Source organism: Rhodnius prolixus, unplaced genomic scaffold (assembly GCF_049639745.1).
Source record: "Rhodnius prolixus isolate KJV_2025 unplaced genomic scaffold, Rpr scaffold_3, whole genome shotgun sequence".
In the NCBI taxonomy this organism is placed as follows: domain Eukaryota; kingdom Metazoa; phylum Arthropoda; class Insecta; order Hemiptera; family Reduviidae; genus Rhodnius; species Rhodnius prolixus.
The window spans coordinates 2,871,440-2,896,047 of NW_027411603.1; the positions used below are offsets into that span (position 1 = coordinate 2,871,440).

Sequence of the window (24,608 nt, forward strand, 5' to 3'; positions counted from 1 at the left end):
TTAATTTTATAATTACCATTACGTCTTGATACTCATCAAAGGGCTACAGTGATGAGTGCAGAAGAAAGTTTGGGCTAGGAGCCATTGCAGGTGCAGATCTTGGTGATTAGTCCAAAAAATTTAAGAACAGTAGGCGCAATAGTTAACCAAACCTAAATTCGCATTGAAACTAATTTTTACCAACTATTTGCTTTCCTTCCCTGATGAAACTTTATATTTCAGTCAGTCTGTGCCTTCAGAAGAGCCGACTGTTAGCGATCAAAATTTCTCAAACGGAAGCACTAAAGGTTTTATCACTTTTTGAGATTTCCTTGTGAACGTCTGCAACTATTTTCATTACACTTAATGTAGTCATAAATGACACGTTGATCTACAACTTTTGTTTACGTTTTACTTAACAGAATTGGATTAAAGGTAATTTTAGGAGAGCCAAGTAGGGCAGGCTTCCCTTAAATGAATTGCAAACAGTAAAGCTGTGCTGCCGGTTGAAAAATTTTCTTCAAACTGGAATTTTAATAAAACATTTAACCCTCCTCATTAATAATAAAACGATACACACTACAAAGGACACAGCGTAAATAAACGTCCCTCATCACAGAAACGCCCTTAATGTTTCAAGTATAGGTTAATTAACAAGGAAATTCTATGAATATCGTTTGGTGAGAATCTCCAAAAAATGAAAATTCCCTTCAGAAAAATTTCTATTTGCGGTCGTGGATTTTGTCGCTTATTATCAGTCACATTCTTTGAGAGACTCAAACGTAATATTATAGCTACTTTGCTATTTTTCTATTTTGAGCTACCATGATCTCACATCCAACATTTTCTAAAAAACCACTTTTCGTACTTAGAGGTGGGTCCTCAAATTTAGCAGTGAAAGTTTGCCATGATCGCAAGAATTTCTAACCAGTTTTAGTTTAAGTAAAAATAACCAGAATCTTGCAAACATCTGTGCAGAAATTTATAAACACATGCACAGCCGTCTTATCGATGACTCAGTTGTTAACTTATTTTTCTGTTTTATTTGAGTTCAGGATCTCTGTCGATGTATGTATGTATTTCAGTAAGGTTAACCAATCCTTTTAATTGTGCTTAAAATACTTTCCTTTAGATAGTGAACGAAATAAAAGAATTCTGCAGTTAATTATTAATTTCTTAATTAATTTTATAATTAGTTAAGAGTACTTATTTAAGGGAATCTATTTTTTTTCTATATTGGAAGTGTGTATTAGATTGGTCTATGAAGGGGTTAAGTTTAGTTTAAAATTTAGAGTTTTAGAATTAAAATTGTTTCCAATTTAACTAATTATATATCCAAGTGCTTTCTCTTTATTTAAAGAAGAAAACTTTTTTATAAGAGAGAGAGTTGGAATGGAACGATAAATTGATCGATCACTGAAAGAAAAATCGACTCGATTATAATTAGATATATGTGTACCCTATTGCTTTCATATTGGGGAGTTTATCTTTTAAGTATGCTGTTATTTGAATTTATTGTTTGGCAATGAAACTATTAAAATTGCTCTGTTGATAAAGTACCATGTCAAAAGCTCAAGTTAGTTTTGCGCCGGAAAATGAGCAAGCTATAAACAATTTGTCTCATTTATCCAATTTTGACAGTGATTGGGATCCCACAGCTGCTACAAACACAACCAATGATCCATCAAGATCTTTGCAATGCATTTCAAGAGTAAAAAGGTATTTTTATTTTTTATTTATTTATTGAATTGTAAATGTTTTACTACGTTTAAACGTTTTCCTTTGAGATTAATTTTAACTTGATTATTCCTTGCAGAGATATGCTCGCTATTTATCATGATCCTCCGCCAGGAATTTTCATAATCCAAGATGAACAAGATTTAACATTAATCCATGCACTAATTACTGGTTCATTTGACACTCCTTATGAAGGAGGATTTTTTTACTTTATATTAAGGTGCCCTCCAGATTATCCGATTCGACCACCTAAAGTAAAATTCATGACAACTGGAGGCGGAAAGGTTAGATTTAATCCTAACTTGTACAAATGTGGGAAAGTATGCATTAGTATTCTTGGGTGAGTATACTTATTTAAGTTTTTTGATAATAATTTTCTTTTAAGGATGGTTAAGGTAGTTTTTATAAAATTTGCTGTACCTCTTTGACCTAAAAATTTTCATCATTCAAAGTACTAATTTCATTTTTGATTAAACAAGTAGGTTATTTCAAATTAAGTTTTTACTTCTTATTGAGGAAAGTTACAATTAGGCTAGTAGTGAAGCCGTTGAATTTCCTCAAGAACTACTCACAGTCGGAACATTAAAGTTAGTGTTGTCTTTAAGACAAAACACTTGTTCAGAAAAAAAAAGGGATTCTTGGGGGACTTAGTGTAATTCTCTTCTGTTAGAATGTCCTACAAGAGGGTTTCCTTTCTTGTGTACATGTTTTTGCCCTGTGAGTAGGACATAATGCTTCCTTGGCTAAAATTTCGTTCTACCAAGGACATGTGATTTGCGAATCTATGTAATCACCAGAAAAAAAAAAAAATAGCATTACCTCGTTAAATAACAACTTTCGATCTATGACCTTTATGGCAACCTGAATAACAAAAACTATTATTAATTACTTAAGATATTGGTCACAGTTTGATGAGAGTTGATGAGGGCTACATAAGAAAAGATTTCATTCCTAAGTTGGACATTCTTGCAGTAGGTTTGCCAGAAATATTTTTACTAGTAACCTCGTTAATCTTTATAGCGTCATTGACACGATGGCAGATACTCTTTTCCTGAAATAAAAATTCCTCATCGTGCATAGAAGTGAGTGAAAAGTATGTTCTGATGAGCTAAGTTGGATTTGAAAAACTTTATTATCTAACAATTGTGTTTTTATGTTTTTACGTAAAAAAAAAATTAAAGAAATACTTGATTGGTAAGCTGAGAACATAAGATTAGTGCAAAAATCAACTACTTGTGCAGGACATTGTGGTATGCATGGGTTGCTAGTAAAGTGAAGTTACTGTTTGCAAAGATACCTGCGCAGCAATGTCAAGATACCTCTGAAATAGTGGCTAAGGCACTTCCTTTCTAAGATACTTGAATTCTATAACTTTATTGCGTGGGTGAATAGAATATATAATATATTTGGTATTGTAATTTGATTGCTTTTGTAGAACTTGGGCAGGTCCAGCTTGGAGTCCGGCGCTTACAATATCTAGTGTATTAATATCTATACAAAGTCTTCTTACGGAAAAACCTTACCACAATGAACCTGGTTTTGAAAGGGTAAGTTTTTTTGTTCTTGATATACTTAAAGTGAAATACAAAAACTCTTGTATAGCTAAAATCGTGTTCTGGAAGTGCCTCTCGTTACTCATGAATTGTTCTCTTGTCTCGATAAAGGCTGCTGGACTTTATTTTCTGTAAACTTTGAAGCGAAGCCTTCTGTCTAGAAAAACAAAATAAGCGTTTTTCCATATTTCCATTGATATCTAAATAATTTAGAAAGTTTTTGAAATCAAATTGGTATTTTATAGGAAAGATGTATGGGCGACAGTCGAAGGTATAATGAAATAATACAACACGAAACAATAAGAGTTGCCGTTTGTGGTATGTTAGACAATGATTACGGTTTGACCATACCAAAACCTTTGGTAGAAGCTATGAATCAAGCGTTTCTACAGTTCTATGAATATTATGAGGCAACTATACAGAAAAAGATCCATCTTTCTGGTCATACAATGCAGGTAAACTGCTTACCATGAGCATTATTATGGTTTTCTAATATTTAGTATTTAGTAGCAATATATTTCGTAGTTATGTATTTATAAATACGGAACGAATTTCAGGTCTACTAGATTTATCAGAGTATTGCCTATTTTTTTCAGACGTACCTTCTGTCCAACAACCAAATTTGGTGTCGGTGGGCGGGGATGACTACATAATTAAATGCTCATATTGAATAAAATTTAAAGTCTAGGCCAGGAATCGAACCCAGTACCACTATCAATCTTAGCTTTGCGGGCCTCCTTTTCTAACTGCTTGGGTTCAGTGGCCCATCATGTCCAATCATCTTTCAACTTAACTGATCAAGAAAAAAAAAAAAAAAAAAAAAAAATGACCCATAACCTGTTCCCTCCCAAATCTAAATATCAATACAATAGGGTTAACTCCTCTGCCATTCAATGTGCAGCGTCGAGACCCCCAAAAAGCACATCTACATAAAATTCCGAATCGAATGACACCTCATTCATGGAAATCAGTTCACGCGTTTAGGCGCTACGTTGTTTACAAAAAAAAAAGGTAACAACAACAACAAGAAGAACAAGAAAATTTTCTGAAAATGCTGTTTTTGCCCATTTCCAGCAACGTATTTCTCGAAATATATTTCTGTGGCTTGGTGCAAGAAGTGCCAATGTCAAAAAAAGGATTACCAGTGTACGTCCTCTTTGGTTTACCTGGAGAGGGAGGGGGGAAATATTGATGCTAAATTTTGACATTGGCGCTAGTAAGTTTTAGTAACTCAGTTACTACTTTGAACTCCTTGACTTTGGCACTCCTTGCAAGAAAAATTCTGATGGTTAACTTATCAAAACAGATTTTTTTACCCATTTTTACCAAAATCTGACATTGACACTTCTTGCACCAAGACACAGATTTAATCTATGTTGTTGCAAAAAAATTAAAGTTATAAAAGAGGATTTGCCCTATATTTTAAAAGAAAATTTGAGAATTTCATCTTATATAGAAAAAAAGAAAAAAATTGTCAAAGTTGGGTGTTTTTCACTGTTACGCTTTTTCGTGCAGTTTTTGACGATCAATCCTTATACAACTGTCCTACCGGATAGTTTTAATAAAAGAAAAACAAAATAAATCTCCAATCTAAAGCGAAAAATAGTTACAATTGTACACTGCTGCGTCTGTAAGATATTTATTCAAGGTCTCTGTTGAAATCTTCAAGAAACCCGATAAGAGGATAAAAAGGGCGATTGAGTAATTCAGTGTGATGATACACACCCACTGACTCCCAAAAATCATTTGACTATTGTGTCATATACATCGCACATCCTTTATTTATCAAAAAGAAACTGATACAATTGGTTTTTTTCTTACACAAATATTATATTCATTGACCTCTTTGATAAAGTAAGTATATTCGTCGTAATTTAGGTATCCCTTTGAATTTAGGATAATTTATTGTGAAAGGATTTTTTTATTCAGCAATTGTTAACTTTATTTTTAATATCTGAAATAATTATTTGAGTACTTATTGTAAAACGTGAATGCAAAACATTGGAATATAAACTTCAGTAGAAATAAAATAAACAGTGAGTACAATTGTAATCACAAATCGATAGTTTCAAAATGATAGCTTCTTTGTAAAGGTACATTTCAGTGAAATGTACAACTTTTACAAACTGAACAATGTTAATATTTTTAATAATTGTTCAGAATATATATATATACGAGGGGGTACCCAAAAAAAATAGGAATTATTTTTTAAAAGCTATTTATTTACAAATTTTTTACAGAACAACCTTATCCCCTTCAAAATACTCTCCATTACAACTAATACATGTGTCCCACCGGTGCTTCCACTGTTGGAAACATTTTTTGTAGTCATCTTTAGAAATGGCTGACAGCTCCTTCTTCGTTTTTTTCTTGACCTCTTCAATGTTGTCAAATCGGTGACCTTTCATGCCCTTTTTCATGCGTGGAAATAAGAAAAAGTCGCACGGAGCCAGGTCAGGCGAGTAAGGTGCGTGGGGGCAGCGGAACCATGCCATTTTTAGCCAAAAACTGTGTAACAGAGATGGCTGTGTGTGCAGGTGCATTGTCTTGGTGGAAGAACCAGTCTCCTGTTTGCCACAAATCGGGTCTTTTTTGGCGAACACTATTGCGCAATCTTTTCAAAACTTCCAAATACAAGGTTTGATTGAGACGGTCTGACCTGGGGGGGGACAAACTCTGAATGGACTACGCCTTTGGCATCAAAAAAGCAAATCAGCATTGTTTTGATGTTTGACTTGATTTGACGACATTCTTTTGGTCGGGGTGAAGATGACGTCTTCCATTGGCTCGACTGTTGCTTTGTTTCTGGGTCATAACCATAGCACCATGACTCATCACCAGTAAATGACCTTTGACAGAAAGTCTGGATCAGTTTCAAGCTGTTGTTTCAAAGCACGACATGTTTCAACTCGATGTTCTTTTTGATTGTCAGTCAGAACTCGAGGAACAAACTTGGCAGCAACCCTTTTCATCCCCCAAATCTTCCGTTAAAATTCGCTGAACCGAGCTCCAAGATAACCCACTACTCTCTGTGACAGTTGATCAATTGTCTGTCGACGGTCTGTGAACACCAGCTCTCGAATTTTTTTCAACATTTTCGTCGATTCGGGCAGTTGATGGACGTCCAGAACGAGGTTTGTCATCAATCGACATGTCGCCATTTTTAAACCGAGTAAACCACTCGTATACTTGAGTTTTTCCCATAGCGTCATCTTTGTAAGCTGTTTTCAACATTAAAACACTTTCAGCAGCATTTTTGCCGAGTAGAAAACAAGATTTCAGAGCTGCACGTTGTTCACTTAAACTTGCCATCATAAAAAACGAAAAAAGAACAAAACAGCGCTGGTAAAAACAACCACTGCAGATGAACAGAACAAGCCAGGCAGACAACACAGACAGGACTGAACTGGCAAGGATTTGCGCTATACACGTCTAGCGGCAGAAATGCGTACTACATAAGCTCCATGCGCGGCAACGCAATTCCGGTTATTTTTGGGTACCCCCTCGTATATATATATATAAAAAGTTAGTAAAAAAAAAAAATGTTGAGAAAAATGGAGAAAGTCGAATGAACTTTTAACGATAACTAATTTTGTTTTGTTTTCTTATAGGATCCTTTTGGTGAACAGCGTGGTGTTTTTGATTACAAAAATTTACTAGATCGAGTACAGGCCATAAATAATAGATTGACGGCAAAATTGAACAATTTGGCTGTAGAAGAATCCGTAGAAACTACCTCGTCTAGTTGTAGCCCTGCTGATTCTGAATAAATTTCTTACTTTTCTTTTTTCTTCGTTTTCCTTTTTCATTTACAAAAACAAAAAAATACAGAAAAGAAAAACCATTCCAGAATTAATAAGCCCAATCGCTTCTAGTATATTTACATGTATCATGTATTTATTTATTATAGTACATATTTCTTTCGTTACCTTCATACAATTTTGCTTCTTTTCATCTTTCTATCTTCTGTAACTATTTTTTTTTCTTTTGTAGAATGATTCCATTATTATTATAATAATAATAAAGAATTAATATTAATGAAGGCTGTGTGGCATTGAAGTAAAATAATTTATGTGATTTGTATTCAAAGAAGTTTAAAAAAACAAAAACAAAAAAATTAAAAGAATTCATAAATTTTTATTATTAATTATTTACATATTTTATAATTTGTTATGTACATTTATCCTATTCTGTCTTAGTTTATTAATAATATAGATGATAGAATTAAATTAATATATGATAGAATAAAAGAAAACAATCACAAAGCAGATAATGTTTCATTTTTTTGTAACTTCGTGTCATTTAAATTATAATATTATTCAAACAAAAACAAAATAAATAAAATTATCTGTGTATTTTTTTTTGGTTTCGTATTTTTAACCACAATCAGTTGAATTTCCTGAGAGCAACGATAAAGATGGCAGTGTGAAAAAAATAATTTGTGGTCGAGTAGTGTGTGTACAAAAAATATCGAACGATATCATCTAATTGGGCTAACCTAATCGACATTTTCAATTGAAAAAAAGTCTTTTTTTAACGCAAATTACTGTTTTACAAAACCTGGATTTTCTTTTTAAAATATGGTGTTTGTAAATTTAAAAATAAATAAATAAATAAATATGTAAATAAAAATTGGTGCTTGAAGAAAAAAAAAAAAAAAAACGAATGAGTTAGAACAGCGTTTCCTAACCTTTTTTTTTGGCTCGCCTACCACTTTATAGTACATCATGCTAAACTGTACCACTTCGTAAAAATGATTTGTATTTCGTGAAATTTGTTATTCCGAGTGTGTTATTTTATTATTATTATTATCTTTATTTGTACAGAGACACAAATGTATCTGTTACAAAGGAGTTCAAGTTCATGTTCACTTTATAAACTGTAAGATCTTAGTTTTAACACTTTTTTAAAGAATTAAAAATTGCTAACATATTTTTCTCTTCAAAATTATTAATTAATTTACAAAGTTCTTCTTTTAGGATTATTATATTTGTGCCCAAAATCTTCTAAATTAATTTCTTTTTAGCAGTCAACTATCTGTAAGTACCAATTAAATTTACTGTTACTTGGATAGAGCTTACTCATTACAATCAAGTCTCTTTAAGCAGATTTTTACTTAGTTATCATTTAAGTTGTGTTCCGTGATAATTCTATTAAATTTTCTTTGTAGAAGTAGGTTTGAAATCCAATTATCATTTGTGTTTTCGGGTTTTGGGAAAATACTCCATGAAAGACAATTTTAATCCTTGATAAATGTGCTATTTATATTTTCTCGTATGTATATCTTGACACAGACCAACCTTATTACTTGTACATATTAACAACTTTACTGTTATAATATTATTAATTCTTATTTATTTAACAAGTGTGGAAAGTAGTACTTTTCCTCACGCGAGGCGAGTGCAAGTGCAAATTGCTCTAAGTGTGAGGAAAATACTTGACACTCGAGTTAAATATTATATTTTTTCTGCAACCATTAGATTTATTAACTAAAAAAATTAAAAATTTCATTTTTACAGTCTACAAAAAGGAATTTATTTATTATAAACATTTATTGTTATATTACAATTATTTACATTACTTACGTATTTACATTACTTATTACATTTTCTGCTGTTTCTTTTATTGATGGAGGAGTGTTTTCTAAACAGGAATCACTAGAATCCATTTTAAATTTCTATAAGGTAACTAACACCTTTTTAACTGTTATAATTAAAAATATCTAATTATTTATTAAAGTATTATTTTTATTTCTATATTCCTTTCAATTTTTATTTTATTTTTTAATATTCGTTTTTTAATTATTTAGTTATGTTAAATAAGCTTATTAAAGTTTTACAGAAAATATTTAATAACAAAACTTCTTATATCAAGGAAGCACAATAAAGTTTTTCCACTCACTAGTGAGGAAAGTGACACTAATGGGAATTTTTCCCCACTAGTGTGGGAAGTTGGGCATTACACAGCTGATTTTAATTGGAGTAATGAGAACATGGTTGCAGAAAAAATAATTTTTATGTACATATTATAGAAAATGACGTTTCTATGGAATTTTTTATGATTTATTTTATTTTTTATTTTTATGTCCGCCATTACTGATTATTTTTCGCGTACCACCAACCGGTTGGGAAACGCTGCGCTAGAACGTGGTCGTGTTCACAGCTGATTTTGGTTAAATTAAATAGTAAAATTATATTAATAAAAAATAAACTATTTCGTAATTTCATTTCAAAAAAAAGGTGTTTTTTATTGATTTAAAGAGCACAATTAATTATGGCCTATTTTAACATATTTATTAAAAGAAAATTTTGCGATAAGCTCGTAGGTTTTTCTTTTTATCATTAATTTTAGTTGCATGCCTACTTTAATGCTTGCCTTGTAAATATTGAGCAGGAGCCAAATCTTGAGGGCTTCTTATTTTCATTGAAAATGAGAATTTAAATCTCGGCAATATAAATTTCTATTCAATTGAAAAAAAAAAAAAAAATATGAAATTACAATCAATACTTCTACTCATACTCGAACTTGGTTGTTAACTACGTATTTATTATTATACTTTCTCTTAGTCTGTTGTTGGTAAGAAAAAGTGTGCAGATTTTTTTTCTATCCTGAGATATTACCGTTAATATCCGTTTTCAGGTCCCCGTTTTTTTTTAATATAACAATCAAATCTACCAACTTCTGGCTCAATTTGCCGTACGGCTCTCTTTACCTAAAAAAATTTTAAAATAAATAAACAAAAATCGATACAACATTGTCCGGGGTCCATTCCAGACGAGCATAAAAAAAAAAAAATAAAGCTTTTGTTTCAGTTGCTAGCCCCCCCCCCAATGTCCTCCATTTGAGAGTTGATAATAACAAAATGGAACAGAAAATTTGTAGTCGTCATTTAGCCAATGGGAATGTCCACTGCTGAGATTAGCATATTTGTACAAACAAAATTTTTGTTGATTGCTGATGATCAGAGGCCCCATTTTGCGCACAGGACCAAATGGATACATAATTGATGATTAGGGAGGAGATGGTGGAAGCAGGTAGAAGTTAGGCTATCCTATTAGGCTGGAAACATAGTGGAGCGGCGAGCAAAGCGGCGATGATAGCTGCTTCAGATCAAAGAGAGCGACGCATGCAAGAGTTTAGTCGCGTTTCTCCTTTCGACGAGACAAGATGGAGGAACTATTTCTATATGAAAATTCTTCTTTGAAAATTTGGTATTTACAGCAGCTTAGAAGCGGGAGCTGCAGTGTATAAACTTGTTTACATATGAACTTGGTGAATTCCATCACTTGTACCAACAACTTCGGGAGCATCCTGGCAAGTTTCATTCGTATTTTCGAATGTCTTATCAACATTTGATTACATACTAGCCCAGTGTAACCCCATCCTAGCAGTTACTTTAAGGTAACAAAATATGCAGATAAAAAGAAATTAGTCAATTAAAAAAAACACAATAATTTTATTAAATCACTACTCCATGATTTGTCGTAAATTAATGTTGTTCATCTGAAAAACTGGAGTAGTAGGACGCTACAGAAGAAGGATTGGAGAATTCGTTCTGATCAGAAGTAGTAGGACGTGAAAATGTAATTTAATTTTGCCTAGTATTTAGATGAAAGTTAGCATAAGGGATTGAGAACCAAATTAAATGTAGCAAAAATTACCCGAATTCTCCATTACCTACTAATTGTTAATTAATTTTAACTATTAATTATTAATTGTTAAGAACTATTGTAGCTTCGCAAATATTATGGTCCCACAGAGGTTTCTTTAAACAAACTAGACCAATAATGTATCAATAACCATAACCTTTGAAAAATAACCTTTACAAATTGAGCGCGATAAGAGCGAAGAAATCAAACATGTCATAACGCGTTGCTCTACTCTCTATAGATAGCGTTGCTCTATCTTCGCTTTGCTCGCCACTATGCGCGGTCCCATATGTTTACTTGTGTTTCATTTCGCCGCTCCACTATGTTTCCAGCCTTAAGATGTGCCATTACTGTTTATTTTATACTGGCTTGCCACTAGAATAAATACTGAAGGGAAGGGATATGCTATGCGTATTGGATTCCCAAGCGGAGATCCCGGGTTCAAATCCAGCTGGCTGGAACCTCATTTTTTTTTTTTTCTTCCTAGGAGCTCCTTACAGCTCACTGACCGATGATGGACATTGTAACGAGGGAACACTGTCCAGAGGCCGGCAGTGAACTGGAAAAAGCTCTGGGCGACAATAAATTGCCTTAAATAGTACATATATATAATAAATATGAGACGGAAATCCCAAATTTTATTTTTAAAAAGGCTGACGGAAGTGTCCCTTTACTAAATAAAATTTTCTAGCTAATTGTTTCTAGGATTTGATTTAATTATCATTAAAAACACGTAAATCTACAACTTTTACCGGAAACATATGGTTCCCAAAATTCCATTAAGGATACTTCTGAGAGACAAGTCGGTAGATAGATCCCTTTTAAAGTGATCGAACTTTTTGAATCTCGAAGAAACTTTTTGTAAGCAAGTAAGAACAGTAGTAAATGCAAGTCGTGTGAGTTGGTTCCACTCAGAGGTTTTTTTTTTGTTTACTTTGAAGAGTTGCTGTAGCCTAAAGTGATTTCAACTAGCATCTACAGAGACTACCTGTTAATTAGGGAAAGTTCTGCAACAATTCGGCTTGATGATTTGTGATTCAGTCCATAAAAAACCAAATTACACAGTTATACAAGACTGCAGCACAACTACATATCTGACAATTCGGAGGCCAAAAAAACTGATGATAATGCGAAATTCAAAAAATATTTAAAAAATTAGAATATTGATCAAGTTAGTTGATTTACCTCCGTAGGGCAATTCTGTTCTTTCTTTCTAGGAACTCTGCGCAGCAAATCTTGATATAAAAATTGTCTGACATCATGAGTCTATAAAAGATAAATAAATGTTTTAACAATTTTAAGAAATATGTAGGATATTTACTTCGGATTTGTTGGAGGCTGATTTTTTTTTACGATTTGATGGACTTGAAAGTAGCAAAAAGGGTGATGAAGAGAACCTTGCTGGTGTGCATGACAGTACCACGACTGGAGTAATGTTGGTGTTGGTATTGCCTTGAGGAGCTGTCGATGAAGTAGGGTTCAGACCAGCTCATTGTTGGTTCTCCTCGGCTACTACTGGCATGTGTATTATATACCATAAGTAGCAGGCTATATTATACTACAGTAAATCAAATATAAACGGTAATTTTGCTATTCTTCTTAGAGTGCAGGTACACTAGATAATGTTGTGTGGAGTAGATGTTTGGTTTATGAGGATTGGGGGAACCGGTCTGGTTAGCGTTCAAGGTCGCCATTGATGTCAGTATAGCCATAATCGAGCAAGAGGTCCCTTCGTCTGTTGCGCAGCGAATTATCATAAAGTTTTTAATCAATGAAGGCGTTAAACCGTCGGAAATTTTAACTCGATTGCGGGCACAGATTGGGGACAGTACACTGTCTCAGAATCGTGTGTTTGCGTGGGCGAGAGAATCTAAGGGCGGACGAGAACGGGTTGAAAACGCAAGTCATGATCGACGCCCAAGGACAAGCCTTACAGATGACCAATATTCGTGCCGTTCGAGAGCTTATTGAACGTGATCGCCCACGCAAACACACGATTCTGAGACAGTGTACTGTCCCCAAACTGTGCCCGCAAACGAGTTAAAATTTTCCGACGGTTTAACGCCTTCATTAATTAAAAACTTTATGATAATCCGCTGCGCAACAGACGAAGGGACCTCTTGCTCGATTATGGCTGTACAGACGGCAATGGCCACCTTATAAGCTGCATTCTTAAGGACAGCATTGAGCGTAACCTTTAGCACTACCAAAAAATATTATTACAAAAACAAAACTTGATTAAATAAATAAAATGGGGTTTTTAGACTTTTAAAAGAGGCAGCCTCTTCTCCCGTGCTCAGAAAATGGGGAGATAGCTAGTATATTGTGTAAGATGATGCTTTGTAAGTGTAAGTTTCAACTCTCTTCACCAAACTTTATGAATCCAATCTATGATGATGGATAAAAGACAGAAGCAGCGAAATGATTGCTATGAAGGTTAATATCAACAACAAGAAATGTCCTTATATTTTCTTACCTGTTCATCCTTGCAGCCTTTCTCAGACACGAACATTTCCTGTTTCCCAAGAAGGTAATGTCTTATGGCAACAAATTCTTTTATAAAGTTTTTCTAAACAAAACAAAACAAAAACTCAAGAAAGTACTTCATTTGAACAAAATTTGTGTCAGAAAAAAATTTATTCAACAGGAGTATGGATGCCTGAAGGCATCTCACATTTTTAGTCATTCAACATAAAACAAAGATGGATATGACAGTACTCAGTCTTGCTAGAGAAACGATATTTGTTCAAATTGTGCCCCTGATCATAAAGTATGGACTAGCATACCTTTAAAAATCTTGCTTCGGGCACCAACAATTCTTACAAGACTTCACTTCTAAACACTTACCTCAATATCATCCCAGGTTATTTCTTTAGGAGAAGATTTTCCAAAAAATCTTAAAACTTCTTCTTCACTGTCCGTAGATTTTTCTGAATCCTGTACGAAAATAATGTAAAATTAGTTGCAAGTATAGTTTCTAAGAAGAAACTGAATTAAAATCTAAAATGAATGAAACACAAAAGTCTAATTACCTCAAGATACGGCAAAAAAGCTTCATTTTTAAAGAATTTGGTAAATGGTTTTTTCATTAATTTTAACATTTTATAGAGAATAACATCGGCCGTGTAGAATTTCTGGAAATATAATTTGTAATAATATTAAAATTTCAATGGAAAACTGAAAACACTGATAACAACTTTTTATGTATTATGGATCACGCAATGGTAATTGTGCCTTCTAGATAAAGGTAGTGAAGGTCTGGGTATAGTTTTGAAACGAGCGGGAACCTTAACAAAAGACAATTTTTAGGATCTTAAGTTCCTATAAAAAGAGAAACCATTTTGATTAGTAAATAGTATTCGAAAATTAAAGTAAAAACAAAATTATTATATTTTACCTTATCACTCTTCAACAGCCCATAACATGGTTTCTTGTCTTTTTCACCATTTGCCAAAAAATTACGCCTACATAGAAAACTTTCAAGAAACTTTCTCTGGAAAAAAAAGTTGAAAATAATTGTTTTGCTGGAGTCATAATTAAAAAAAAAAAATATATATGTACACGAGCTAACTTAAATTACAATTACCTGGGGGTGCCCCCAATGTTTACTTCGTAATCTGTATGATCTTTTCATAAATACATGTAATGTACACTCACTATTCATATCCTAAAACAATATATATTTCTTTAGGAGTTTTTTTAAAGAAGTAAAAAATAAAAAAAAGAGAAGGTATCAAGGTGGTTAGAGAATTGTAAAGGATTTCATTGCTGAGATGCTGGATTCGAATCCAACTGCACCTAAGATTTTTTTAAAAAAAATTAACGTGTGGCTGTGTCACATAATAAATATTTTTATTTATGTATTTAGGATGAAATCGAGGAAACAAATCGAGACGATTGAACACAATCTATGCCTATACAGTCCGTTGTCGATGTAGAAGCGATTTCATCATCCACTTGCATAATTTCAACCGCCCCAGCTGCAGATGTACTGGACACCGTCGTTGTTGATCCGCTCGGCCGCATTCATTCTTTTACGTTTTAAGGCACAGCTTGACTCCGGTCATATGGTGTTTTATTATTACCATTCGATTGTTCTTGAGAAGCCCTTTCCAACCGTATATGATCTCTGTATTTCGTTTTGGCTTTTCGACGTGTATAGGCCGACATTATATATTTTTGATAATATTTTTTTATTCTAACACCTTATTATATTCACTGTCAATATTTTACACTAATGTTTTATTTGCATTCGATAGATTGTGACGACAGTTGACGATTAAAACTTAAACGAACATCGTAGCTTCTCCGAGTCAAAAGTTATACTCATTGCAAATCTTGATACGCAGCAAAATGATCTCAAAATGGCGGCGCTTCTCCCTCCACCGCGCGCGATGCTTCACAGTCCTCGCATATGGTAATGAATTCTTTGATCCTTTGGCTATCCAGTGGTCTAATTTAATTTTGGATGTAGACGATAGATTCGAAACTATAATGCCAAACTGTATCCCCCGATTTTGTTATCATTAGTTTTTTTTTGGATTGCCTCCATATGATAGCAAATTTAAAGACGTATTCACGTCAAAAAAGCTTTTTAGGGCTCCGGAAAAGGAAAATATTGTCTGTTACGAGAGCACCCTGCCCGAAGGCCGGCAATACACTAAAAAAAGGGCTCCGGGCGTAAATGTAAACACCAATGTTAGCCAAAGATCTAGTCTGAATAACTGAAAACCCTAGGCATAGTATGTTTACAAAAATTAGACTTCATAGATCTAAGGAACCTCTAAGAACTAATAAAGCATATTCGGGAAAAATCAGGACCGGAAATGTGCAGCGTATAAGTCTGGAATTTCCATCTTCAAAAGGGTTAAGGCGATAATTGGGCAACACAGGAAACGGGTTAGCCTGAGCTTCCATTCCCTTAGAATAAGAGATCTCTGTCATGTATACAGTGTGAGATTCAATAGATCTCTCTATACGGCCAGATGGGACCGAGAATGGGCTATAGTGGGATTAAGGCTACATGCCAAAGAAATTCTTTCCGTTTCAAGGAATGAGGAAGCAGTTTTGAAAGCTAGCCATCTCTCTTAAACTGATAAACTTGCTCAGCGGCCAAAAAACGGATGTTGAATACGCATCTGCACCATTTCAACAATATCAGCCACCCAGCATCAGTATTCGAATGCAGTAAATTTGAGAACAGTCAAATAAAGCATAATCGGACAAAGTAATAGAGAGAACAGGTGAACAATAGATGGTACTCATTAAGTTAAATAATCATTTCTAAATTTTGCCACATAATTTTTGCGAGTTTTTAAAGTAATTGTTTCACAATGTTTACAAAAATAGTTGCAATTTTAAATTTTGAAGAATTTTTTTACAAGTGTTAAATATTGGTATTTTTTTTCTGTTAAATTTACTGCAAGTGCATATTTATGCAGGATGCAAAAAAAAAAAAAAATTAAACTACCTGATGACTGATGGTCCCACACTTTGCTTTTGGCCTTTCAAATTCTTTATTTCTCAGCTGAATTTCTTGAGATTCTTCAATAGTTGTTACCTACGCAAATAAAATAAACAAAAACGCACGTTCTCTAAACTTTGAAATTACATCCTGTTTTAGGTAGAACTTATCAGCGTGGTTAATCTGAGTAGGTCACATCAGGAGAAGGTTAAATTTTCAATTACACAACAGAGAAAACGTCTAGGAATTTCTTTCACTATCGAACGAATAAACAAGATTTAGCTATTAAAAAGGTTAAAAACAAATTGAATAATAAAAAATCGATTAGTATTGAAAGACCACGTTCCATTTTTTTTTTTATAATACGATAAAAAAATTTCTTAGAATATAAAAAATCTTTATTTTTATAATAAAATCTTTATTTTGTATATATAAAAATATATAACAAAAAATAAATAAATGAAGTGTAATGTACAAAATACTGTAACCTTCATAACAGTGCTAGTAGAAAGGTTAGGTTAGGAATGCAGGGAAATAAAGGAATGGAAAAACCTTAAGGCTAATTTCTTAGAATTAGAACTGCCCATTATAGTACCATTTCAGCATAATGTACGGTACTGTGTTTTTATACATTAAAAATGAGAATTTTATTTGATTCTGAAAATTCCACAATCGTATCACTTCAGTGAGTAGATTCTTCACTTTTTTAAAAAAATTTATATTCGCAAATGCCTTCTCCGTTGTTATCTAAACTTTGTTTGAAGATCAAAAGTGTTTATTTTTGAACAATTTTTCAGGGAAAAGTGGTTTTAGGTATTTGGAGGTGTAAATTAAACATGTTCAAACACGAATTGGAGTAAGAGAAAGTTCATGTTCAGACTTGATTTTAATAAGATGTCAGAAAATAATAAGGCATCCAGAAAAATTTAAAATTAATTTAAATATTCGAATTTATGAAATAATATTTAATTACCTTAACTTCGTGAGCATCCTCTAATTTTTCTTTTACTGCCTCTTTCACTGAATCTGTTTTCACTTCTTTTTGGATTACGAGTTCTTCCAAAGGTTCCTAATATATCGATAATATACATATTTGGTAATGAGACTTTGTATATCGCATTAATACTAATAAAACCTACTGACCGTATCATGCAACACGTGCTACTAATTTTAGGGAGGGAAGCCAAGCCTCTCAACAGGTAACTAAGCCTGGGGATCACTAAAACAGGCTTCTAGCTCCCCTGTCAGGAACCTACCCAAAGATAGAAGGATAAAAATAATAATTTCGTCAGAATTCTTTTCGTTAACATGAGTAACCCCATCTCTGGTTTTAGAAAACGCTATTGCTTACAATTACGAATGGATTGGGGACACCAGAAGAGAGAAACTAAGGCTGCAGTTTTTAGGACAACAACCATGCACTTGGAACTCATGCAGAATTTTCCAAACATCTTCAGTTGAAAATCCACGCGGATAGTGTGGAGATGTCGGGATCAGCAGATTGCAATCCTTTTCTATAACTAGACGAACATCAAAGCGTTAAACTACTGGACTGTCAGTTTAAAGTTAATCTGGAAATGCGACAACAAAATTAATGAACTGGGCAGAGATAACCTGTTCTGCAATTATGGGTATTGTGCAAGTCGGCGGGAAGCAGAATGAAATAGCATCAAAACAAGGGGTCTCAACCTTTTTATTTAGGTATCCGAGGAGTTAAAGAGAGTCTGCACTGGGACCAGTGTACCTGGCCTAAGACAGACGAAGGTCTGCCTGGTTAATTGTAACCTAACAGATCTTAGGCATGCTTCAGATGCTAAGAACTTTACCATTTTGTTTTTCCTTATCAAAAGCTGACATGAAATCCCCACCTAAACAATTTTACACTACAAAGAAAAAGTAGATTAATTCTTTCCCAGGGTAAATCGGGATTAAACCCTAATATTCCTTAGATTTCCCTTAAATCTAATCTAGTAGTCTGTGATGCCTTTGAAAGATATCAATTGAAATTTCATCCAACCATTCAAGATTGAAATTATTTAAATTTGATATTTAACTTCGTTTTTGTTTAATTAACTTATCTAAGCAAAAATTTCTATTTCTCAGGGAGTAAAAACCAAGGCCTGTGAGCTTTACCCAGGAGTTGTTCTCCAGAATCTGTCTGATTAAACAGACGGGTCTCTGAAGGGCTAGCTCTAAAGTTGGGGAGCCACAATAGATCCAAAGGGGTCGCAGTGGCGTAGTCCTTAAGGGCCGCCCTACTACAATCTTAAGATTTTTATGAAACTGCTAATTACCTCTGCATTTTTTGAAGTGTCCTCAGAGTGAAGTCCAGATTCATCAGAAGTATTACCTTCCGCTTCCGCTTCCGCCTTAATTAAAGAAACAGAAGGGGAAATTAATATATTAATATTATTATAAATGCTTTATTGGATAATAAATATTTACATATTTTGTTTATTATACATTTAGGGTCTTAAAGAAATGATCGACAGGCGAGTTCTACACTTTTATTTTATATCTCCAATTTAACATTTATTTCCATAAAAATATGAATTCCCACAACTTAATCAATAATTCGATCAACATTATGCCATCATAGGCTTACAACACTCCACAAAACCAATCAAACAAACTACCAGCGTATAAACAAACCACTCCAGTATATTAATAAATAAAGATATTTGTAAACATATAATTCCAAGTGCAGTTCTTCCAAAAGAACGTTACAAAATGATACATTGTAAGGCTCCAACCCTCCTTGGCTCTCGGGGTTTCAATTAAAAAAAAGAACACCTGGTCGACACTTTACAACTTTATTATTTTACATAAAAACCCTTAACTAATAATGATTGAATTAACTAATAACGATAAAAAAAACAACTACTAAAACAGGAGTTCCCCCTTACCGCCCGTCGCCCTGCCTACCGGGACCAGAGAGTGGTAACCCCAAAGACCTTAAGACAGATTTGGCTTACCCGCCGCCAGCACATGCAGCTTGCCCATTGCTCGCCAAAAATCTTCTCGTCTTCGTCAGGGTTTTTCGCACTCAGCTCCAGCCACTCCTTTCGCTCGCACTCACTGTTCTGTTTTCCTTTTCTTCTTTTCTCTCATACTACCTCTCACACAGACCCACATAGACACACACACACACACACTCACCACTCTCCAGGCCCCCACCATTCCGTCGGCAGCGCGAACAATGCTCCTTAGTAACTTCCTGACTATGCAATCTAAGACTACATTATAGGTATCATGTTACATTCTCTATGTATAACAATTTAATTCTAAAAGAAAATATAATTACAATTCACCATAACCACAATTCCGTCCCCTACAACATCATAGAACTATAGGGCAATACAACTCTTTCTAGATGGTGATTTTGCTGATCATTTCTTGCCTAAATTTATAAGAGTATTTTATATATGATGCCAGCGCAGACCAATTATTACTATTGATTGATTAGTTCAAAACATTGTTCGCCTGTGATGAATCACAACAAGCCCCGAAAGTAAAGCTGCCTATATACTTCGCCATCCCAGCGCATTCTGTTAAGAAATGGTGTAAACTAGATGGTACACATACAGCACACAATGGGCGGACAATAAACCGACGATTCCAGGAACCCAAGGTTTTTAAGTTAAATTATAACATATCCGACCTAATTTTAATTATCAATCTGCAATTTTGGAAACTTTGTGAATTTAAATAATTATTTTGCATAGAGAAATTTAGATAACTAATAGAGGGGGTGTGGTACGTACTATTTGTAGCTTCTAAATCAGCTGTTCCCAATCTTTTTTCATTAGTGTACCCCTTTACCTGATTGTTTCCTTAGTGTGTATAAGTTTATTTTTCTTTACTAGAAATAATTTTTTTGAGATTTGCTCTCGAACATGGCCCAAGTTTTCTAAATGAAAAATTTTCCAAGTATTTTCTTTGATCTACCATCTTTGACAGAAAAAAAAAAACTCATTACAGCTGATTCCCCCTACTATGGAAAAACCATCCAATGAAAATGAAATAAAAACAAAATGCGCGCAAGTATGGTAACATTCTAAACCAATAATATTATAAATACTTAAATTTATAAAACAGAGACAATGCAATGAATACTTGTGATGTTGGTGTTAGTTGACATTCAGGTTTGAAATCTTCTAGCTCATCTTCCATCCAAAATAGTTCTTTCTACACAAATTTGAAGAAATTTTTAATTTTACATTAAATTTAAATTTATTTTTTAATTTTAAAGATAAGTAACGAAACACTTTTGTTATTCTGCATAAATTGGTACATATGGAGTTTTATGCCAATTTTTACTACACAAAATTTGGTAACTAATAATACGTAATAAAAAAAACTCCGGCAGCGGTATTTCAACTACGTGATGTCGAACAAGAACCGACTTGACGTGAGTACTTAATACAAAACCATGTTGCCTACGTCATATAATATGGAGGCAATGGAGGGAAGTTATTCGATCCTCGAAGGGATGTGCGGCCCCCCCGGCCTAGAATTTATCTTTTGGCACAGCATTGTCCGGTTGGCAGCACTGGAGAATACAACGGAGAGGGGGCTCCAGCGTGTGCCTGGGAGCTCGAGCCAGTCGCCCTTGGGGCTTCTCAAAGGAATTGTTGTCAGTGTTCCTATGTCAGTTGACTTTGCCGCCAAGTCCAGCCATGATCAAGATGTCGTCCTACTACCTACCGGCGTGTAGGTCTCCTGTCCTGTGTCTCCTCAAAGACTTTTAATATAATTATTTAATGGCCATTAATGTCGCGAAGTCTAAAGTCTATTGTGTCCAAGGTGTGAATTAATGTTGTAATAGCGAGGGAACATGAATTGTAATAAGAAGCCAAGGCACGTGCTTATTGTAATTGTATGTCTCGTAAGGTACCAAATTGTAAGTGTTTATAATATATATTTTGTATGGTCTATACCACATTATGTGTGTTTTTGTACAGCTGAATTATCTAAAAATATACGATCATATTCTATCCAATCTCTGTTAGTATTCTGAGTGTTGGTGGCGTCCCCCACCCTTCCCAACCGTTAATATTAGTTTATCATAATTCTACTTTTCCAGTCTGCTCTCCCAATTTCTGCTTTTAATGCCCTTTTGTCTCTCTAATCCTCCCCTCCTCTTAGAATACTCTTCAGAAGTAATGTCTATGATCTGTACGAATGGCTACGTAAAATAACCGGAAACCAAATGGCAGCCCCTTCATGCGAGCCAGATCACTTGGAATCCTTTTAGGCTGTAGAAAGCTGAGGCTTTCCCAGATTTTTCCTACAGCTTTTCTTTCAATTTTCTTCTACCATTTGTTGTCGATAAAAATCGGCTATATTAGATTTAAAAATATGTAATATTTAATTAGCAAATGTACACCCAATTAATTTGAAAAGAGTAGTATAAAGCTCATGTTTTTAATATGTTAGAAGAAAACAACTGGCGCCAGTATTTTTCAACTGTCCAAAATTCAACAATAGAACATCTTGAAACCATAACAATAGAAAATCTGGAAATCACAACAAACAGAACAAGATCAACCCAGGAGCAGATATAAAAAGACGCTGGGAGGGAAAGGCAGGAGCAGTAGTTTAGAAGCAAGCTTCGAGTGCACATCCTCTTTATGATCAACTAAAAGTACGCTTCTATGCTCTTAGCTGTTTGTATGTCTGTGTAGCATCTAAAGGTGACGGTTATTAGGGAATCTCTTGCTCGATACGTTAATACGTGAGTGGTCTAGGTAAATACTTAGAATACGATGTTATTGCAATCTATGAGCAATTTGGGGTATCTACAATCGAAATGGATCATCGACTGGCGCAGATCGATTGAGATTAGAGAAAGAATTCCAAATAGCTAACTAAACAACTAATGTAGAAATGTAGAAAGTGATCAATTTCTTCCCAAGAATTAAAAGCATCTCTTTTATTTCTCAAAAATAAAAAACCTGCCTTTATTAAAATTGTAATCGGAGATAGACAATTTCACAAGATGTTGACATCTTCAACGTTTCTATAGAAAATCGGGTTTGGGAAATTTAGTCAAAAAATTGACACTTTGCACACATTACATAAAATTCTTTTATAAGGTCCCCCCAAAAAGGAATCTGTACTAACGTTTTGAACCCTTTCAAAGCTGACACAAGAGATGGTAATGTAAAAAATATAAAATTAAAAGAGACACATCGCACTCAGAATATTATTTCAAATCTCAAATCAATACTCACCGGTTCCACAAATAATGAATGTATCATTTTAAACCGTTCTAATTTTTCTAAAGGTAAAATTGTCAGAAATTTCCCCTTTACGGCCGTATCTTCGTATTTCTTTGTAAAATTATTCTGAAAAAAAAAAATTAATTTCTTCATGAGAAAATTATTAATCCGAATGTTGAACGTTCTTAAGGATAGTAAGGAGGTTTCCGGAAACAAAGCGTGAGAACGCCGGAACACTGCGCATAATTTAACTAAAAAACAAAAAAAAAAGGTTTTAAAAATAATCCGCTATAATTTTCTCAAAATAGCACTCTCATAAACCAAATTATGGAAAGTATAATAGTAATGACTAAAGTTACAAAATTTAATCGGCCAAAATTAGTTGATTGAATTAAATTCACTATTAATTTAATTGGAAATTAATCAACTAAAATTTTTAAATTTTTATATGAGATCTTTTTAATCCAGAGCGCTCTACAAAACGAAGTTCTACCAGAATGGGATAGCAAAAGGTAAAAAAGAATAGGTTACATGTAATGCGGTAAAAAATAAATTAAATATTTAATTAAGTTAAGTCTAGTGAGTCGTCAACATGGTTAAATGTGAGTGTAAGATAGTCCTACATAAGTCTAGTGAATCGTCAACATGGTTTAATATTAAGTGTAAGACAGTTCTGTATGTGTCTAGTGAGTGACTAACGTTGTTAAATGTGAGTGTAAGATAGTCCTATATAGATCTAGTGAGTGACCAACCTATTTAAATGTGAGTGTAAGGTGGACTTATATAGGTATAGTGTGTGACCGGCCTGTTTAAATGTGTGTGTAAGATAGTCCTATATAGGTATAGTGAGTGACCGGCCTGTTTAAATGTGAGTGTAAGGTGGACTTATATAGGTATAGTGTGTGACCGGCCTGTTTAAATGTGAGTGTAAGGTGGACTTATAAAGGTATAGTGAGGACCGGCCTGTTTAAATGTGAGTATAAGTTAGTCCTATATAGGTATAGTGAGTGACCGGCCTGTTTAAATGTGAGTGTTAGATAGTCCTATATAGGTCTAGTGAGTGACCAACCTGTTTAAATGTGAGTGTAAGGTGGACTTATTTAGGTATAGTGTGTGACCGGCCTGTTTAAATGTGAGTGTAAGATAGTCCTATATAGGTATAGTGAGTGACCGGCCTGTTTAAATGTGAGTGTAAGATAGTCCTATATAGGTATAGTGAGTGACCGGCCTGTTTAAATGTGAGTGTAAGGTGGACTTATAAAGGTATAGTGAGGACCGGCCTGTTTAAATGTGAGTGTAAGATAGTCCTATATAGGTCAAGTGAGTGACCAACCTGTTTAAATGTGAGTGTATGGTGGACTTTTATAGGTATAGTGAGTGACCGGCCTGTTTAAATGTGAGTATAAGATAGTCCTATATAGGTATAGCGAGGACCGGCCTGTTTAAATGTGAGTGTAAGATAGTCCTATATAGGTCAAGTGAGTGACCAACCTGTTTAAATGTGAGTGTATGGTGGACTTTTATAGGTATAGTGAGTGACCGGCCTGTTTAAATGTGAGTATAAGATAGTCCTATATAGGTATAGCGAGGACCGGCCTGTTTAAATGTGAGTGTAAGTTAGTCCTATATAGGTCAAGTGAGTTACCAACCTGTTTAAATGTGAGTGTATGGTGGACTTTTATAGGTATAGTGAGTGACCGGCCTGTTTAAATGTGAGTGTAAGATAGTCCTATATAGGTCTGAGTCGTCAACATGGTTAAATGTAGAAACTGCATTTATGTTTACAGAAACTGCCACTAGAGTTCTCCACCGGATGGAGTATAAAGCAAGCTTACAGTCCATGTAATGGCGGCTTACAGCTCTACAATATGCCTATTTCCCCTTTTATCTATTTCACGATTAAAAAATTAAAATTCTCATTTTTTTTTGTTTTTGTTAACGATAATTGGGTAAACCATTTAGTATTATTCCAAAAGAAATATTATTTATCGTATTTTTAAAG

At 33.9% G+C, this 24,608-nt stretch overlaps 2 protein-coding genes across 11 annotated transcripts in view; one reads left to right on the top strand and one right to left on the bottom strand.

The window, feature by feature from the left end:
* The first annotated feature begins 1,425 nt into the window (after positions 1-1,425).
* LOC141452838 (ubiquitin-conjugating enzyme E2 Z-like) lies at positions 1,426-7,053 on the top strand. Its single transcript, XM_074125292.1, has 5 exons — positions 1,426-1,698; positions 1,796-2,056; positions 3,152-3,263; positions 3,515-3,724; positions 6,881-7,053. The coding sequence occupies exons 1-5, from the start codon at positions 1,541-1,543 to the stop codon at positions 7,037-7,039; spliced, it is 900 nt and encodes a 299-aa protein (XP_073981393.1). The 5' UTR covers positions 1,426-1,540; the 3' UTR covers positions 7,040-7,053.
* Positions 7,054-9,548: 2,495 nt separating this feature from the next.
* Positions 9,549-24,608, bottom strand: part of LOC141452833 (uncharacterized) — a 96,148-nt gene continuing 81,088 nt past the window's right edge. For 7 of the 10 annotated variants that reach the window (XM_074125281.1, XM_074125280.1, XM_074125286.1 and 4 more), the window contains 12 exons: positions 22,619-22,732; positions 20,499-20,570; positions 18,677-18,751; positions 17,356-17,451; positions 16,389-16,478; positions 14,505-14,585; positions 14,316-14,411; positions 13,951-14,052; positions 13,766-13,855; positions 13,395-13,487; positions 12,104-12,184; positions 9,549-9,729 (listed from right to left, as the gene is read on the bottom strand). In XM_074125281.1, coding sequence (XP_073981382.1) covers positions 9,634-9,729; positions 12,104-12,184; positions 13,395-13,487; positions 13,766-13,855; positions 13,951-14,052; positions 14,316-14,411; positions 14,505-14,585; positions 16,389-16,478; positions 17,356-17,451; positions 18,677-18,751; positions 20,499-20,570; positions 22,619-22,732 — 1,086 coding nt within the window. In that variant the 3' untranslated portion in view covers positions 9,549-9,633. The other 3 variants (XR_012457651.1, XM_074125284.1, XM_074125287.1) reach the window with 3 other exon arrangements.

What these genes read in the sequence shown, in the direction of transcription:
- LOC141452838 (XM_074125292.1), top strand. Translation starts at nt 1,541, where the DNA reads ATGTCAAAAGCTCAAGTTAGTTTTGCGCCGGAAAATGAGCAAGCTATA. An exon ending in TGCATTTCAAGAGTAAAAAG is followed by an intron (nt 1,699 to 1,795) that starts GTATTTTTATTT and finishes TATTCCTTGCAG; the next exon opens with AGATATGCTCGCTATTTATC. An exon ending in ATGAACCTGGTTTTGAAAGG is followed by an intron (nt 3,264 to 3,514) that starts GTAAGTTTTTTT and finishes GGTATTTTATAG; the next exon opens with GAAAGATGTATGGGCGACAG.